Genomic DNA, 18,644 nt, shown 5'->3' on the forward strand with positions numbered 1-18,644 from the left:
CATCTAAATAAATAAAAAAAATAAGGACAACTAATTATAATCTTCTGGTTGATTAAACATTCCTTACCATCAGACCTATGGCAGTGAGTGAAATGTTCAGCTCTTGAGTCTGAGACCCAAACTTTGAAGTAGTTTCTAGGCACAGTGGCAAACATCTCCAAGGCATCAACGGCAGGAAGTCAGTCACCACTAGCTGCAAGCACTGGAATGCCACACGAATCAAGTTTTCCCTGAAATAATAAAGACAAATTGTTAAAATAAACTTTCTTGTAAATGAATTAGTTCAAAAATCTACATGATGTTATGTCATAGTTAATTTACATAAAAACAAGAAAACTAAAAGATTGATTGAATAAAAGCAGTGTGAAATAACCAAAATTATAATAATTGCTGCAGACAAGCCATTATTGGATTTTGTAGCTAAATTGTATAAGATTGTAAGTTTGCATTTTTTTATGTATAAAAAAATACCAAAAATTAACTATTTATGAAGCAGAAAATGTTTAACATGAACACTTAAAGCCGCAAATTGTTAAAAATACAAATTTGATACTATATCACACAAAGATTGATTTATTTACTCTCCTAAATTCTCGCACACCAGCTTGAATATTTTACACACTTCCTAGAATTAGTTGTAGCCTATCTAATGTTACATGTTGCTCTGTACTAGAATCAACATTTATTTAAAATTAATTGGTAATGTAAGGTCTTGTTTTAGCAATCCTAATATTGTATTGTACTATTCGATTTTAATTTTGGACCTGAAGGTTCATCTTCAGTCGGAGTCTCGGTAGACCAAATATTTATAGTAGAATCCGATGGGTTTTGTTATTGTATATACAGTACATTGCTGGGTCAAGGCTGGTTAGTGGTTACCATTGGCTTGTCTAGATGACTTATACAGGGCAAACGGTCATTGCTTCGGGACTAAATGATTTAAACGTAAATTTGGAGTTGATATGACTAAGTTTCGTTTTTTTAGTAGTAAGAGAGGACACGCTAACTTGCCATGCACAAAACAGGTGCACGGTGGCAGGCTGCCCTTGTATCTCACAAGCCTGTCACCATTCGCCAGCATGTGGCCGAGGGTTCAGTGTGATCTGTAATTCGCAAGGTTTAAATTGGTTGTTAAATTAAATTAAATATAAATTCACCCAATGATAAAGTAATTGGGCTGGTTTAATCAGTTTTGTGACATAGGAACTGATTTGAAAAGGCATTCACCTGGTTGCCGGATATGATGAAATACCAATAACAGTTATAAAATTTTCAAAAATCGCATTGATAAAGCCTTTATTACACCTGATAAATTCATCATTCATTTCTGGCATCTTCCCGGATAAATTGAAGATTTCTAAAATCATACCAATCTACAAAAAAGGGGATGAACTTAATGTAGAAAATTATCGTCCAGTTTCTATTCTCCCTTCAATCTCAAAAGTTTTTGAAAAAGCCATGCATGGAAGACTCATGCTATTTTTAGAACAAAATAGTCTTTTAGATGACGAACAACATGGTTTTTGCAAAGATAAATCTGTCACCACAGCTCTGATCAATTTTACGGAATCAATTATACAATCAATAGACAAAAAAGAATGTGTTGCTGGTATTTTCATGGACCTTTCCAAAGCATTTGATAGTATATCACATGAAAGGCTGTTACAGAAATTGCATTATCTTGGGATTCAAAAAACTCCTTTGCAGTGGTTCAGGTCTTATCTCACCAACAGGCAGCAATTTACAGAAATCAGTCATATAAACAACTCTATAATTTCAAAAATTCCCTCCGCAACACAAAGTATGAAGCATGGCGTCCCGCAAGGGTCTATTCTTGGACCTTTGCTTTTTATTTGTTACGTTAAGAATATGCCAAACTGTCTAGGTAACAATGTAATATATAGTTCTAAACTCGTACAGTATGCTGACGATTCTAATCTTATTGTATCTGCTAAATGTCAGATGGATTTGGAAGTAGTAGCTCATATAGAATTATCACAAATCCAAGAATTTTTTGTAAACAATCGATTAATGCTAAATTCACAAAAAACTAATTTTATTTCTTTCAGTACTAAGCAGAACTATATAAGTGTAGCCCTCATATTTTTATTGACAACAACACAATAAATCAAATTGATTGTACAAAATTTTTAGGTATCCATATTGATGAATGTCTTAGGTGGGATCATCATGTAGGAAGCATTGTGCGTAAGGTAAATTCTGGAATCTATGCCTTGAAAAGAATGTTTTATTTGAGTGACCTAGCAACATTAAAAATAGTTTTTCATTCCCATATCCAATCACATATATCTTGTGCAATAGTAGTGTATGGAGGCACTTCCCAAAAAAATTTAGATAAGATACTTGTTTTACAGAAAAAGGCAATAAGAATAATGTTAAATCTAGATTATAATGAGTCTGTAAAGCAACAATTTGTCAATTTGAAAATATTAACTGTGTTTAGTTTGTACGTACTCGAATGTATAATACATGTAAAAAATAACCAGGAAAAATTTAAAACACATAGTGAAACCCATCAATACAACACTAGAAACAAAAATAATATAGTTCTACCGAAACACAACTTAGAAATGTATAAAAATAAGCCCTCATATGCCGGTGTAAAGTTTTTAAAGATAATACCAGATGAAATAAAAGATATTAAGGATAAAAAAAAGTTTAGACAAAAACTTAAAGAATTTTTGATAGAAAAACCCATCTACTCAATAGATGAACTGTTTATGAATGTATACAGCTATAGATAGTTTTATTTTCTGTATTTTTTGTTTAGGTTAAGTATTTGTACATAGTAATTATAAGCTTGACACTATTTATTGTACGTTTTGTACATAATATAAATAAAGATAATTTGAATTTCAATTTGCCCAAAAACGATGACTCAAGATGTGGAAAGAAGTAGAAACAAATCAATTGCCCAACTAAGTCTTCAGTTAAACATACTAAAATGACACTCCAGGATGTTATTTGTAAAAGATTGAGATTTTGTGCCAACAAAATTCAGTTAAGACATCAGAATAAACCCGCTGATTGCCCTAAGCATACAAAATTTGCCAGTTCTATGCTGAATTTAGATTGATGACCCAAATTCAGATTTTTTGTACCTATTCAGATTTCCCAAATTTTATCAAACTATGAAAAAAACCTTCAATTTGGTATTTAAATCGTTTAATCATCTTGAATAATCCTCATGCACAGTCATTGCAAATCTTGAAATCATTAAAATCTTGGATTTTTCCGGATACCTTGTACTTTGTACTTTAGCGGTAGGCCTACTTTACTGTCTTTTGATGACAATACAGACCAGGAGTCTATGGTGTCAGGCAGATGTAAAATTCTTAACAAAAATCTAGAAGTTGATACACCATCAAAAGAATACATATTTTTTATGTACTAAAAATGTCAATGAAAAGAGAAAAACTTTGAACTTTGAAAATTTGAACTTTGAGTTTGTGGCCAATACAGTTATTTTTCTGTCTTTTAAACCATGTCATATTGCAATGGACTTTGTAGTCTTAAAGATCTTAAAGATCGCCTCTTAATTTTGCCAGTTTTATACTTCAATCCGGAAGAATTAATTTTCAGAACCGACTATTTTATCGGTAATGGGGACTGTTCCACATTTTATTATTTTAGAGTGAAGATTAGGCTTGGATAAGAATAAGAATAGTGAAATAGAATAGAATAACGATAATGACTGTAGTATAGCATTGTTGAAGGAACCTAACCTCAAAATTGTGTTTGACTCCTTTTTTGTGGTATTTTTAAAGGTGTCTCCCGCTCCCGAGACTTCGCCCCTTCTTTTACCTTATATTTCGCAATACTGAGGGGCAGCTAGCATTTTTGTTTGGTGCTGATATCTGTTGGGTTTAAGTAAAACTACATCTACAATGACTGGAAGGCAGTACATGCTACAATTTGCCTCTCATTTGGAAGAAACTGAATTTACATGTATTCTTGCACTCATCCACGCAGTGCATTAGCTGTTCCCACCACCAGCTATCAAGCAACTGCTGTGGACATGTTAAAGGCTCGGAAGGTTAGCAGTACTGACAAAAGAATTTTTTTTTTAATATGTTTTAATATCTGCTTATTGTTGACCTGTGAGTAACTTTGAAACATGATCTTGGAGGGAAGTAGCTGTCGTAAGAACTGCCGAGTTGATACAAGGATAACATGATGTCAGCACTTGTAAGGTTGACACTTAGTACTTACCCATGCTGATCACTGACTGCACCAATGATAGTCAGCACCAGTGGCCAGCCATGTGATAGGGTCTCTCCTGAGCCATGCAGAACTTGTAACACACACTCTAGCTGACGCTGTCTCACGTCTCCGTGAGGTACTGACGACAGCTCTGATAAAGGTCCCAACAGCAATGTTTGTAGTTTCTGTAAGGCAAAGAAACTAAATTTAAGGCAATAATTCAAATTCAAGTTTTAAAAAAACCGTGTTTACCTCATAGGAAGACCTCAGCTGAAATCAATTGATTTTGTGGGTTAAAGTAAATTAATTAAAGTAAAGTAAATTTGACAAACTAATTGAATTTAAGAGATTGTTGCTTTACAATAAAACCTGATCAATAGTTACTAAATTGAACAAATTTGAGCATACAGATCATAAATGGAATTATTAAAATGTTAAAATATTTTATTTTACCAGTTGGTTCTATAGTTAAAAATTATCTTTTGAGCATATAACTTTAGCGACACTAATGAGAAAGGTAGAACTATCTTGAGCTATAGCTATTAATGTTGCTGAAATGAAATAATCAAATAATATGAGAAAATATGCTTAGGAGGGTTGTCTGTAAATTAAGGTCTACAACGAGCTCCAGTACAGTAGACTCCATCTTATTGAACTCCTTGGGACCGAGGCCAGTCCGGATAACGGTTTTTCCGGTTAAACCGACGTCCCCAAAAACTCGTAATAACGGACCGTTTAACTGCCTATTTGACTTAAATTTAGGAGAGCATTGTATTTAGACACGTGAAGACTGGTCTAAAATCTTTTCCACAAGAACGGTCGTTTCAGTACCGCCCACTTCCTGCCAATCTAGCCCGGTTAAACCGATGTGCTGATAAAAATTGTCCGGTTAAAGAGATGTCATTTCCGCCGAGTGTAGTCCGGTTAAATCGATGTTCAGTTAAAAGGTGTCCGGATAAGAGGGAGTCTACTGGAGTGGCAAAGCAATCTTGTGAAACCCTGACACTAACACCATGATTTTGTTCACTTGCCTCACAACTCACCTGGTTGGTTCCCAAACCACCGAGGCGATTAAGATTCAAGATTCAAGATCTTTATTTGTCATTAAGTAATACAAGTATTACAATAGACATCGTCAACGTTTTTTTTTTTTTTTTAATAATACGTACAGTTAATTTCGTGTTAGAGTAGGCCTAACAGCAAGAATGCACCAAGTGAGTAGCAATCACTCTTTAAAATATAACTATTAACATAATTAACTCTAAAATAAATAAATTAACAATTTACATGTCAATGATCAAAAATTAGTCTTGTAGAAACCGATAACAATGTGAGGGAAAATATAAGCCAAGTAAAAACAACTTGATTATCATATAATTTCTGCAGAAATAGGTCAAAGAGGTCCTAATGACCATCATCTGTTGTAAGTTGATGGATGTAGATGGAGTAAAATAGCTTGCTAGGTGGTGACTATAACTCTATGGAGACTGTAATTTACGGCCAACCCTTGTACCACCTGACATTTCTCGCACTACTTGTACAGATGCGTACCTGATTGTCTTTCAGCGGTGGTTGGTACTTGTGCTGGAGAGCCGCCTTGACTAAGTACGTGATGGCCTCCACGCCCCACTCCCTCATGCGGATGTGAGGATGTTGACACACCTCCAGTAAATGGTTGGTCAGAGGTCGCCACAACACTTCAACCCTTGGTAGATTCACCAACCCTGTCTCTAGCAGCTTGGCTACTGCAAATAAAGATGGTTCCTGCAAACAAAGAGGGTTGATAGAAATACTTTGGATGTCTTAGAATAGTCAGGTGTAATAGAACTGTTAGTACGTAGACGACTGACTGTGGTTACAGTTGGTGGGTGCTGGTCAGAGGTAGAGATATGAGGCACAAAGAATGCATCTCTAATGAGATTGCTTTATTTGGATCACCTTATATGACATAACGTCTTTTGAAATCCAATTACATATTGAACAGGTAACAAAATATCTGGTTTGCTTGTGGATTTGAAAATATTGTATTGAAATAAATGTTACATTACACAGAGACAAGGGTGGTGTAAGTATATATAAAGCAACAGGGGTTAGTGTGGTTAAAATCTTACTTAAGGGAAAAATCCATTAATAGTTGGAGGCCCATAAAATTAATGAAATGGAAACGAATCATTGCATTTCTCATGAAAATGATTATAGATTATATTTAGGGCTGTGGCAGTTGAAAGTGTTTGCCAGTTTACCCAAACTTGTGTGGCGAAATGCGGCTGACTGATTGTTAATTATGATACCTGGGCCCAATATATCTTCTACCAATCACCGCTAAATCACGCACATTTCCTGTCGCTACTCTAACCATACTCAAATGAAACTAACAACCTCGTCAAAGTGCACAATAATACCTCAGCTGCATATCACAGCTAGCTTTTATGTTATTTAATACATCTAATTAATAAATAGTGAACAGATATTTAACTATATAAATGGTCTAATCTGATTTCATAAATGTATCTACAAGTAGGCTAGCTAACGTGAATTCAAATATTAATTATAATAAATTGGAAATTTGGACAACGAGACCAAGACCGGCTTGGTATAACAAACTAATATTGTATATAACTAAATACTATCTCATTGCCCTAGTCTACACCCTTCCCAACCCCTATTATTGTATCTAATCTACTAGTTTTTTTTGTTTTTTTAAGAGATTGGCAGCCTCTTTCAACCTTGCATTTGCCCGTCCACATACATAGACTAACTGCCCGTGCGTGGAACGTATTCAGCAAACCTGCAGACTAAGCGAATTTCCATTTACCTGGCTGGATTTCTACTAAAATATTCTCTTAAAAGTGTCAGATTTATAATTCCTATTTAAATAATATTAATTTTAATGAATACTTAGGTTTACTGCTACAGGGAGTGTATTGAGGTGTGTTTTTTATTGAAATGTTGTTGGCTTAGTATGAAATGGATAAAATGGCAAAATTTGATTAAAATATATCCACAAACAAGCAAACTACTACAGTTGATTTATTCTCCATAAGAATAGCATGGGAATTTTAAATTTTAATTTTATTAAATAATCTCTGTAACCGTTAGGCATACAACAACGCTCCAATATACAAAATTATTACCTATTTTTTTTTAGCTCTACAAAATGGTTCGAAATGAAATAGTGAAATGTTGTTTTGTTATTGGAAAAAAACAATTTTTACCCCATAAAACTCTGTTCCCATAGTCTGATCATACTAGTTCGAATAAACGTATATTTACACGTTTGTGCCAAATTTCATCAAAATCGGGTAATTTTTGCTCGAGTTATCGCGCTAACGGACCACACATATATACATGAATTTGGACGGAGGGTGTTTTTGGCCTCTGGTGACCTCAAAACGAAGAAGTAAATCGTTCCCACAACTAGGTCTTACCATGAGACCTACGGTAATAGCTTATTCCTAATATGGGAAATTTGATACAATACAATACAATACAATACAATATTCTTTATTGTTAATTCGTCAAGAATTACAATAGTGTCAATACAATAGTGAATTGTACATGTTAATTTTCATAAAATTCCTTTATTGAGTAGAAGGGTCTTGCGATTAGCCACTTCTTCAGCTCCTGGTGTAGCTTGTTGCCAGTCAGGTCTCTCAGGTAGTCAGGTAGATGGTTCCTCAGCTTGCAGCCGGTGTAGGAAGGTTTTTTCTCCCAAAGAGTTGTTCGGTGAACTGGTAGTGCAAATTTGGAGCCATGACGGGTGTTGTAGTGGTGCAGGTCTTGGTTTCTTGGGGGGTTTATTTCATTCACATACTTAATGGTTTCAAGTATGTAGAGAGACACCACTGTGAGGATTCCTAGGTTTACGAATGCTAGTCTGCAAGTCTGTGGTGGTACAAGGTTGGCGAGGGCTCTTATGGCTTTCTTTTGAAGGACAAGAATTCGATTCATATTTTTTGTTGAAGTTCCTCCCCACACTGTCAAGCCATATCTAAGATGCGACTCTACCAGTGCGAAGTAAGCTGTTTTGGCCACAGAGAGTCCGCCTATGTAGTTTATCCTTCTGACGACATATATTCCAGTACTGATTTTTTTGCTTAGGTGGTAGATGTGCTCTTTCCATGTCAGTTTGTTATCAAGGATAACACCGAGAAATTTTGTGTAGTTTTCTATTGTTACATCCTCTAATTGAGGGACTATGTCTTTTTTCTTACTGAAATTCAGAGTTGTAGTTTTTGTGGGATTTATTGCTAAGTCATTGTTCTTTGAGTAGAGGATAGCTTTATTTAAGATCAATTTTGAATTAAGGTAAAGGCTTTGGGCTGTGTTGTCCTTGATCAAAATGGTTGTGTCATCTGCATACATGATTGCAACAGCATTTTCACTCTCAATTTGTTTGGGGAAGTCATTAGTCAATAAGATGAATAGAATCGGGCCTAATACAGAGTAAGCCTTGCTAATATAGCTATTATATCTGTGATAATAACAAGTATTATTTTTATGGCCATTTATAAACTCCTAAAAAATGAACTCCCCTGTTTCCGCACTTTACCCTCACTCATTGCATTAGGGCCCAAAACTTCAGTCATCCTACGATGAAAGTCTGCATGGGATATGTTTCTTGTAATCAAAAAAGGTACTTAACTTTTCTCACAATGTGGCAGGAGAATCAATGATCTAAAGAAAATATAGACACACAGTAAAGCATACTTTACAGCTACAGAGCTGCAAATGGCAAGATTCTGTTCCCAAATGATGCCTATCAGCAGCTAGCTCCCTCGTTGGGGCGTACACACGAATTACAGAGTATTAATATTTATTTACTGTGGGTGATTGTTCAACTCCTACATTATTGTTAAAAATAATTAATGTTAGGTTTAGGTAGATGTTATGAAAGTGAAAACAACAATACAGTGAGGCAGACTTGGACTAGACTGAGATGACAAAAATTATGATAGGGATTGGCTGAGCACAAACAAAATTTATATTTATCAACAAGTTTATCTTTGTGCTGCATACAAGCCTATTATCTCTCGTTTTTGCAACAAGTTATTAATAAACTTTTGTAAAATGTCAGAATTTTTTAAACAAATAATTGGATAAAGTAAATCAAACTTACACAATTCATGAGATTTCCTGCAGAACTTAAAATCAGCCTTAACTTATTTGAAAACTCCCCCAAAGCAGAATGGTTCCTACGTGTCTGCAACGGCCTGTGAAAATCTCAAAATGTGTCCGCAAGCGCTAAAACTAAAAAGCTAAATAATGACTTATATACCGGTATATATATATATATATATATTCACTCTTTAGGGCTACTAGTAATATAGTTAAATAAAATAAGTAAATTTCAATAACTTGTATAGCCTACTTTTAAAACAAAAAACTAAAAAAACTATTAAGGGGTAGGCATAATCAGGTTATTTAAATTTACTTTTTTTTAAATACGTATATATATATACACATACCTTAACAAGTGTTAACAAGGTCTTCAGAAGTAAAACTTTAAATGTACTATAGTTTCTTTATATAAACACACTAGGGATGGACGGGATTGAAATTTTAGTTCGGGACGGGACGGGATTTTTATTTCCTTCCCGATTTTCGGGACGGGATGGGACAGGATTTTTTTCTGTGCATAAAAAAAGTACTGTATTGCAGTTACCAAAAAAGACATACAAAATCAATTTTTACCATTTGTGGCACTGATCTATAAAAACCAAAAAATGGGTAACAATTTACAGGTACCTATAGAAACTTGTGACTCGCGGGTCACGGGGTGATCGTCTGTAGAACTCACGGTCACGGCGCGATCGTCGTCATGACTCACGGTCACGGCGCGATCGTCGGTATGACTCCGCGGTCACGGAGTTATCGTCGGTATGACTCCACGGTCACGGCGCGATCGTCGGTATGACTCGCGGTCACGGCGCGATCGTCGGTATGACTCGCGGTCACGGGGTGATCGTCTGTAGAACTCACGGTCACGGCTCGATCGTCAGCATGACTCCGCCATCACGGCATGATCGTCAGTATGACTCCGCGGTCACGGCGCGATCGTCGGTAGGACTCTGCGGTCACGGCGCGATCGTCGGTAGGACTCTGCGGTCACGGCGCGATCGTCGGTAGGACTCCGCGGCCACGGGGTTATCGTCGGTAGGACTCTGCGGTCACGGCGCGATCGTCGGTAGGACTCTGCGGTCACGGCGCGATCGTCGGTAGGACTCTGCGGTCACGGCGCGATCGTCGGTATGACTCGCGGTCACGGCGCGATCGTCGGTATGACTCCGCGGTCACGTCGTGATCGTCTGTAGAACTCACGGTCACGGCTCGATCGTCAGCATGACTCCGCCATCACGGCATGATCGTCAGTATGACTCCGCGGTCACGGCGCGATCGTCGGTAGGACTCTGCGGTCACGGCGCGATCGTCGGTAGGACTCTGCGGTCACGGCGCGATCGTCGGTAGGACTCCGCGGCCACGGGGTTATCGTCGGTAGGACTCTGCGGTCACGGCGCGATCGTCGGTAGGACTCCGCGGTCACGGCGCGATCGTCGGTAGGACTCTGCGGTCACGGCGCGATCGTCGGTATGACTCTGCGGTCACGGCGCGATCGTCGGTAGGACTTCGCGGTCACGGCTCGATCGTCAGCATGACTCCGCCATCACGGCATGATCGTCAGTATGACTCCGCGGTCACGGCGCGATCGTCGGTAGGACTCTGCGGTCACGGCGCGATCGTCGGTAGGACTCTGCGGTCACGGCGCGATCGTCGGTAGGACTCCGCGGCCACGGGGTTATCGTCGGTAGGACTCTGCGGTCACGGCGCGATCGTCGGTAGGACTCCGCGGCCACGGGGTTATCGTCGGTATGACTCTGCGGTCACGGCGCGATCGTCGGTAGGACTCCGCGGTCACGTCGTGATCGTCGGTATGACTCGCCATCATGGCATGATCGTCAGTATGACTCCGCGGTAACGGCGCGATCGCGGTCACGGCGTGATCGTCGGTATGACTCGTGGTCACAGCGTGATCGTCGGTAGGACTTCGCGGTCACGGCGCGATCGTCGTTATGACTCCGCGGTCACGGCGTGATTGTCGGTATGACTCCGCGGTCACAGCCCGATCGTCGTTATGACTCGCGGTCACGGTGCGATCGTCGGTCCAATAATCGCGGCCACGGCGCGATCGTCGTTATGACTCCGTAAATGTGTCCGCAGGCCCGCGTTTCTCGGCGTTTCGTGTCCGCGACAATGTCGCAGCGTCGCTCGTTGTTCTGCTTTGGGGGAAAACTCTAACCTAGTTAATTGAGATATACTTACTCTGTTGCAATAAGCCAGTTCCATAGCCTCGTGGGAGAGTTTGCACAGAGCATCAATGAGATGGTGCAGAGCAACATCATTGAGAAACTGGCTGGACTCGAACAGACGACTGAGCATTGCAGAGAGTACAGGGAGGTCTGCCATGACAGCTGTGGTTATGACAGCGTTGGAGTCAGTTGTACCTCGGCCAGCCTTGAGACTACCCCCTGTAGAGGGCTTTAGACCCAGAATCCACACTAGGTGCTGGAACAGAAGCAGGAAAATGCAGTAGTGGGTAGTGGTTGTAGTGTTTGCTTAGTAATCAGGTTATAAGTCTGTGTTTAAAAAGTTTCAATAACTTTTTGATGGTTTGAAACTAGACTTAGCTGTCCTTGATTATTGGGTTTTTTAACAGATGATTCTGGCTAAAAACAGCTGGTCTAAAGGTGGGTTTCCCTAGCCACAACATTTATACACACAAGTTAAGTAATACTTGAAGTGTCACCTGTTACTTTGGTAATAGATTACTGAGAATAAGCCTATTATTTTCTAACATACTCTGAACTTTAGAAATAACCGTTCCATTGGTCCTGTCTGCCTATTAGAACTAACATCCAAGCATCATGAAATAATAGTACCTTTGTAATAAATTACTGAGAACATCAACATTTTTTGGCGTTGTGAACTTTTACATCGAGCAAGTGAAATAACACTGATTAATCTTGCTATTAACAGCGACCAGCTAAAACATACTTCACATGGTACTATTTGTATTGTGTATTGTATTGTGACATATTTGTATTATCTCACCTATTGCCAAAAAGCTAGGGAATTTTCCTGACTATTATTGCAAAGTATCAATATTTCCCAGTGATGTATAGGCTTACCTGTAGTGTGGTGAGAACCAGATGCCATGATGAGCCCAGGATGCTACCGTGACAGTGGGCGAGACTCAGTAACGCCCTCATACACTGTAGGTTCTTGGCAGTCAACATGACAGGACCCTGGTGGGCACCTGCAAAACAACAGCAATGAGCAATGTGTTATTTCACCCACTGGATTGTCTATTTTAATTTTATGACCCTGAATTGTTAAGATAACTAAATAGAAGGTTAAAGGTTAAGGATACTTTAATACTTTATTCTGAAATGGCAACAAATATAGGTGTTTTAAGCCAAGTATGAATGGAGTCGTCCGGTAATCCAGATACTTAGAGGTCACTAGTTGTAGATATTTAGAGGCATGCACTGTGGATGCGATACTCCCTGGTGTGGATTAATGTCCACACTGATGAGTACTATGACTATCCGCAGTACTGTCCTGATAATTAGACCAATTTTTTAGTTACACGGCAAAAATGTGGTTCGGAATCCACTTTAAACTGTAGATCCCTTAGTTGCCATTAGCTGTATGGGCTATTAATTAACAGCTGTGTCTAAGGAACATGTCGGCCTTAGTCACTAACAAAACTACAAGATCGCGCCACTCATCCTACACTCATCTCTATTCATACTTGACTCCATGGATGTAACATAGAGCACAAAGGCTTTTGTTTTAGCATTTTTTTGTTAGAATAGCAGGCTTACCTGCTAAGCCTGCTCAGGTAAGCGACTAATCTCACAAAAAATCCTAAATATAAGGTTTATTTCAACTGTAAAATGGAAACTCAAAGGTGTTTAAGAATTGCTGCAAAAACTTACTCATTTTTAAAATAATCACTAAACATACACACACCTTTTACTGATAGAAAAACAAAACTGATCATTAACTTAACAAACAATAAAAATAAAAATTTTAAACATGAACCCACTGATCCATAACCCCAACTTACAGCAATGCTAATACTGTAGTTTAGAAACGATTGAGTAAAGATAGTAATAACGACACAAGTGGAAAAATTAAGGTACGAGCCTTGGCGAGTGCCTTAAAAACTTCTACGAGTGCTGTTAACACTATTTACACGAGTTGCGTACACTACTGTAGTGTATACAATAATGTACCATACTGTTGCCATTTTTACGATATTTAGATTTGTGTTAGAAAGAGTTGGCAATATGTTTTGCATTTGTGTCCTGACTGCGATCAGGTGACTGTGACGTCATATCGTATGATTTCAATAAAGCTCCCGGATTGGCTACAACCCATCACGCCACTTTTCCCTCCACGTTTAACCGCCGATCCAAAAGTTTCCTTGCTCTCCAGTCCTCAAGATTCTAGCAAACCGTAACCATGTAGTCGGCCGGGTTTTATTTAATTCCCCAAATGGTGTTTTTATTTCAATCATTGCACCCCAAACGTTCCAACTACTTTACCTACGACAGTGTTTTAATTGCAAAAAATCACTACTCATAACTTCTAAGAGAGGGTATGTTTTCGTTTATAACCTCTCATTGCTACTGACAGTGATGCAACGAAACATTGCAACACTACTTGCACCACTTAACAATTAAATTAAGTCGGTCAACAACCTGACCTTGGCCTACTTGGAGGGGATTTGGCAGGCAAAAGTATGACTTATCTGGAATCGATCGATTCATAACAAAACGAGGAAAGTCCTGCAAACATATTTATGATAACCTAACACAACCGCCCCAGCGCGCTGTAAAAGGGTGGCTTCCAGATAAATAAAAAAATACCCTTGTTTCAAAGGTGTCTAATTACTAAATTTAATCCCAATTTGTTGAAAACATAGAAAACAAAGGCCTTGTGAATAAATTTTAACAAACATTACATTGGATATTGGATAGTCGTATAAAATGTCTGGAAGAAACTCGCCAATTTTTTGTAAGATGTTCGGGGATTGAACTCATTCCTTCTCACATCAGAAAGATGACCACTAGGCTAGCAGTGCAATTACAATATGTTAAACCCAAAAAGTAAGATTGAAGAACTAACCGAGAGGTAGGGAGGTAGTTGGTAGAGGAGTCCCCACTGCTACTACTTGTTGTTTGTAGTCCATCTCACTGCCATACATGCCCATGTTGTATTGTATGTTCATGTCACTAGCACCCGAGTCTGAAAAAAAAACAAACAAATTATCACTCCTGATATATTGTTTTCATTTTAAAATAATTAAAGTACTTTTTATTTTTGGCGTGTCACTTCAAAAAGAAAAACACTTTTTCCTACCAGTGCATGGAAATGATCACATTTCCACGCCACACCCAGTGCTCGATTTGCGGCGGAACAGAGTTCCGGTCCGGTACCTCTCTTTTGGAAAGATAAAAATATTGGCATAAATGTGTAAAAATATCATTAAATAGGTTACAGTTGCAGCACTTAATTTTTTACAAATCGAGCACTGGCCACACCTGTTAACAGTACGCAAAATAGCTTGTTTCCACTTTATTCATTCTCGCTCGCTGAATAAGCTGATTTCACTGTTGGTTGGTCTATAAAACACTAACATTCAGTAAGCAAATAACATATAGGCAAAAATAACCTAAACTAGGTTTGCCACCGAAGGGCTCGATTTTGCCCTCCTTCAAGAACCCTGGGTAAGAGGAGGAACGATTCGAGGTCTTCCAACCCAGGTGGGTAAGCTGGTATACGATAGGGGATCTGCTAACCCTAGGGCCTGCATCCTTATGAACCCTAACAACGTATGCTTAGCTGTTACAGAATTCATCAGCCGTGACTTGGTAACAATCCAAGTCGGTTTCGACTCCACTGCAGGGAGGCAAAAAGCTCTAGTTGCCTCAGCCTACTTCCCCAACCCAGGAGAAACTTGTCCTCCGGGGGCGGTGGTGCAGTTGGTGGAGTATGCTAGAAGCAAGAGGATTCCCCTAATCCTCGGCTGTGACGCAAATGCTCACCATACCATCTGGGGGAGTTCGGACACTAATGAAAGAGGTAAGGATCTCCTGGAATTTATATTTAAGGTTGACTTACAGATAGAAAATATAGGTAATGTACCAACCTTCAGAAATAGAATAAGAGAGGAAATTTTGGACCTCACCCTATCGTTAAACCTTGGTCACCTGGAAACAAAAGGATGGCACGTCTCTGATGAAGCCTCTCTATCTGACCACTGCCATATTAGGTTTGACTTGATAGCAAGCGTCAAAAGCGTTCTGACTTATAGGGCTCCTAAAACAACAGACTGGGTGGGATACAAGGAATCCCTCAGGGATGAAGTTGAAGAAAAGGTGATCCAACTCATGACCATTGACGGCCTTGACATGAAGGCAGAACTGTTAAACAGGTCAATGCTAAATGCCTTTGAGGAAAATTGTCCTCTCAAAACCAAAAGGACAACAAGAAATGTGCCCTGGTGGAATGAGAAGCTAAACAAGATGAGATGTAAACTCCGTAAACTCTTTAACACCACCAAAAGAACTAGGGATTGGGCTAACTACTCAAGAGCCCTAACGGAGTACAACTCAGAGATAAGGAAAAGCAAAAGGAAGTCCTGGAGGCAGTTCTGTGAGGGGATTCAAAACCTACCAGAAGCAGCTAGACTGCAAAAAGCCCTTCAGAGAGATGTGCCTAACCCGCTCGGTACACTAAAACGGGAGGATGGGAGTCACACAATAGGAATGGAGGAGACTCTTGAAGTCCTTATGAACACCCACTTCCCAGGGAACACCCCACTAGGCAACTCAACAGGACAACACGTGATACCCTGGAATAGGAAATCACCTAGAGACATTGCATTATTGGCTAGAAGATTTTCGAGTAAGCTGTTCAAGCCGGAGGTCGTGAAGTGGGCTGTCGATTCATTCAGCCCTTTCAAGTCTCCAGGCGGGGACGGAATATTCTCAGCTCTCATCCAAGAAGGACTAGAGGTCCTTTTAAATCATATGATAGCTCTGTTCAGGGGCAGCTTTGCCCTAGGTTACATCCCAATTTGTTGGAAGAAATCAAGGGTGGCGTTTCTGCTGAAAAAAGGTAGAGACCAGGCCCAGCCTAAATCCTACAGGCCAATTTGCCTGTCGTCTTTCATGCTAAAGACTATGGAAAAAGTGATAAACCGCCACATTAGGGATGCATATTTAGTTATCAACCCCCTAAGTGCGAGCCAACATGCGTTCATGAAGGGCAAATCAACAACGACGGCCCTAAGTACCCTAGTGGCAAAGATCGAGGAAACCCTAGAACACCAGGAAATTTAGCAGGGGTCTTCATGGACATACAGGGTGCCTTTGACAACGTGAGTTACAAATCTATAGAGGCTGCAGTCAGAAGCAGGGGCATCTCCCCCGACGTAGCAGCTTGGATAAATGCCCTGCTCAAGAGCAGGGTGGTGACGGCAGAATTGGGAGGCTACTCGACAGCTATCATTGCTCGACAGGGTTGCCCTCAAGGAGGGGTTATCTCACCCCTGCTGTGGGCTCTTGTGGTGGATGATCTACTGAGAGAGGCTGACAGGAGAGACATAGACCTCCAAGCCTTTGCAGACGACCTAGTGCTGACTGTTAGAGGCAAACACGCAGCCACAGTGAACAACCTCACCCAGACAGCCGTTAGCTTCATTGAGGGGTGGTGCTCCAAAGAGGGGCTCACAATTAACCCTGACAAAACAGAGATAATCTCCTTTACGAGAAGGAGAACTAACCTAACAGCCCCAAAAATTCAGGGGAAAAGTGTAAAACTTGTGAAGGAAACAAAATACCTTGGAGTTTACCTCGACCAGAAACTGACCTGGAGCAGGCACTTTGACTATGTACTCGCAAAAGGTACAGGTGCTTTTGGTGCTTGCAGAAGAACCTTTGGCAAGAAATGGGGACTCAGTCCCAAACTCACACATTGGACCTATGAAGCCATAGTCAAACCAATGGTTACATATGCAGCCTTAGTATGGTGGCCTAAGGCAGAGCAGACAGCAGCAGGCAGGAAACTGCAGCAGCTGCAAAGGCTAGCGTGCTCGGGGATCTGTGGGACCATGAAATCCTGTCCCACAGCTGCAATGGAGGCAATACTCGACATGCTCCCACTAGGGCTGGAAGTTAAGAAATGTGCAGCCATATCTGCACTAAAAATAGGCAGCAGAGGCGAGCTGAATCTACAGAGGCAGTCTGGCCACCTGTCCATCCTGAGGGGATTCCCAAGCATGGACATGGAACTAGGCACACCAGACCTCATGACAAAGGAATACGATTTCGAGATTCCTTACCAAGTTGCAATAGGGGGAAGAGACAACTGGCAACAGTGCAACTTCAGTAATGACAGAGCATGCTTGGTCTATTACACCGATGGAAGTCGGAAGGATGAGAGATCAGGGCTGGGAGTGTATGGTAACAAAACCAAAATATCTCTGGCCTTGGGCAGAACAACAACAGTTTTTCAATCAGAGGTCCTGGCGATTGAGTGCTGTGCTAATAATATTATTAGCAAGAATCTAAGAAAGGGTAAAATCCTTATTCTCTCTGACAGCCAGGCAGCATTGAAGGCGCTGGGGTCATGTGTGACACAGTCACGAACAGTAAAAGGGTGTAAAAACACCCTTAAAAAGGTAGCAGAGCGAAACCAAGTCAAATTGTCTTGGGTTCCTGGACATTCGGGGCATGAGGGGAACGAAAAAGCCGATGCATTGGCCAGGAAGGGTGCGGAAGACCAAATGTCAGGACCAGAACCCTACTGTGGTACCCCCATAAGCTCAGGAGTAGCCAAAGTCCAAGACTGGGTCAAGGCTCAAAAGGCTCTGGCCTGGATGAACCACCCAGGTATGAGGACGTCCAAATTACTAATCGACCCCACTGATAAAGGTTGGAAAGACTTGCTGAGCCTTAAGAAAGGGGACATTAGTCTGCTAGTAGGAGTGTTAACAGGGCACGGTCCTATCAGGAAACATCTCAGGACCATAGGGAGGTCACAGACAGACCTCTGCAGGTTCTGTGAGAACGAGGTAGAAACCTCAGAACACTTATGGCTGGACTGTCCAGCGTTGGCCCATAGAAGGCTTATATCTCTGGGGAGGTTATTCCTGGAACCAACAGAGATAAGGAAGCTGTGTGTCTTTCAGCTCCTGGGCTACTTGAGGAGCCTAGGGCTGTCAGAATGAATTAAAGGGTGCTTGCTACAAAAGGTCTCCAGGCCGAAGTAGCTAGGGGTATGCCACTACCCCAGCCCCCACAAAAAAAAAAACCTAAACTACATTGAATAAATAACTAAAAAGTCAA

At 40.2% G+C, this 18,644-nt stretch overlaps 1 protein-coding gene across 1 annotated transcript in view; it reads right to left on the minus strand.

The window, feature by feature from the left end:
• The window catches only part of LOC128998844 (protein MON2 homolog), a 56,984-nt gene that overhangs the window by 434 nt on the left and 37,906 nt on the right, over nt 1-18,644 (minus strand). The window contains exons 11-16 of the mRNA XM_054425201.1: nt 14,419-14,538; nt 12,411-12,538; nt 11,545-11,787; nt 5,776-5,988; nt 4,234-4,409; nt 68-230 (exon numbers count right to left, since the gene is read on the minus strand). Of these exons, the coding sequence (XP_054281176.1) occupies nt 68-230; nt 4,234-4,409; nt 5,776-5,988; nt 11,545-11,787; nt 12,411-12,538; nt 14,419-14,538 (1,043 nt within the window). The remainder of the gene's footprint in view (nt 1-67; nt 231-4,233; nt 4,410-5,775; nt 5,989-11,544; nt 11,788-12,410; nt 12,539-14,418; nt 14,539-18,644) is intronic.

This window comes from Macrosteles quadrilineatus, unplaced genomic scaffold (assembly GCF_028750875.1).
Source record: "Macrosteles quadrilineatus isolate MER2022 unplaced genomic scaffold, UCM_ALF_1.0 Scaffold_7__1_contigs__length_78375512, whole genome shotgun sequence".
Lineage (NCBI taxonomy): Eukaryota > Metazoa > Arthropoda > Insecta > Hemiptera > Cicadellidae > Macrosteles > Macrosteles quadrilineatus.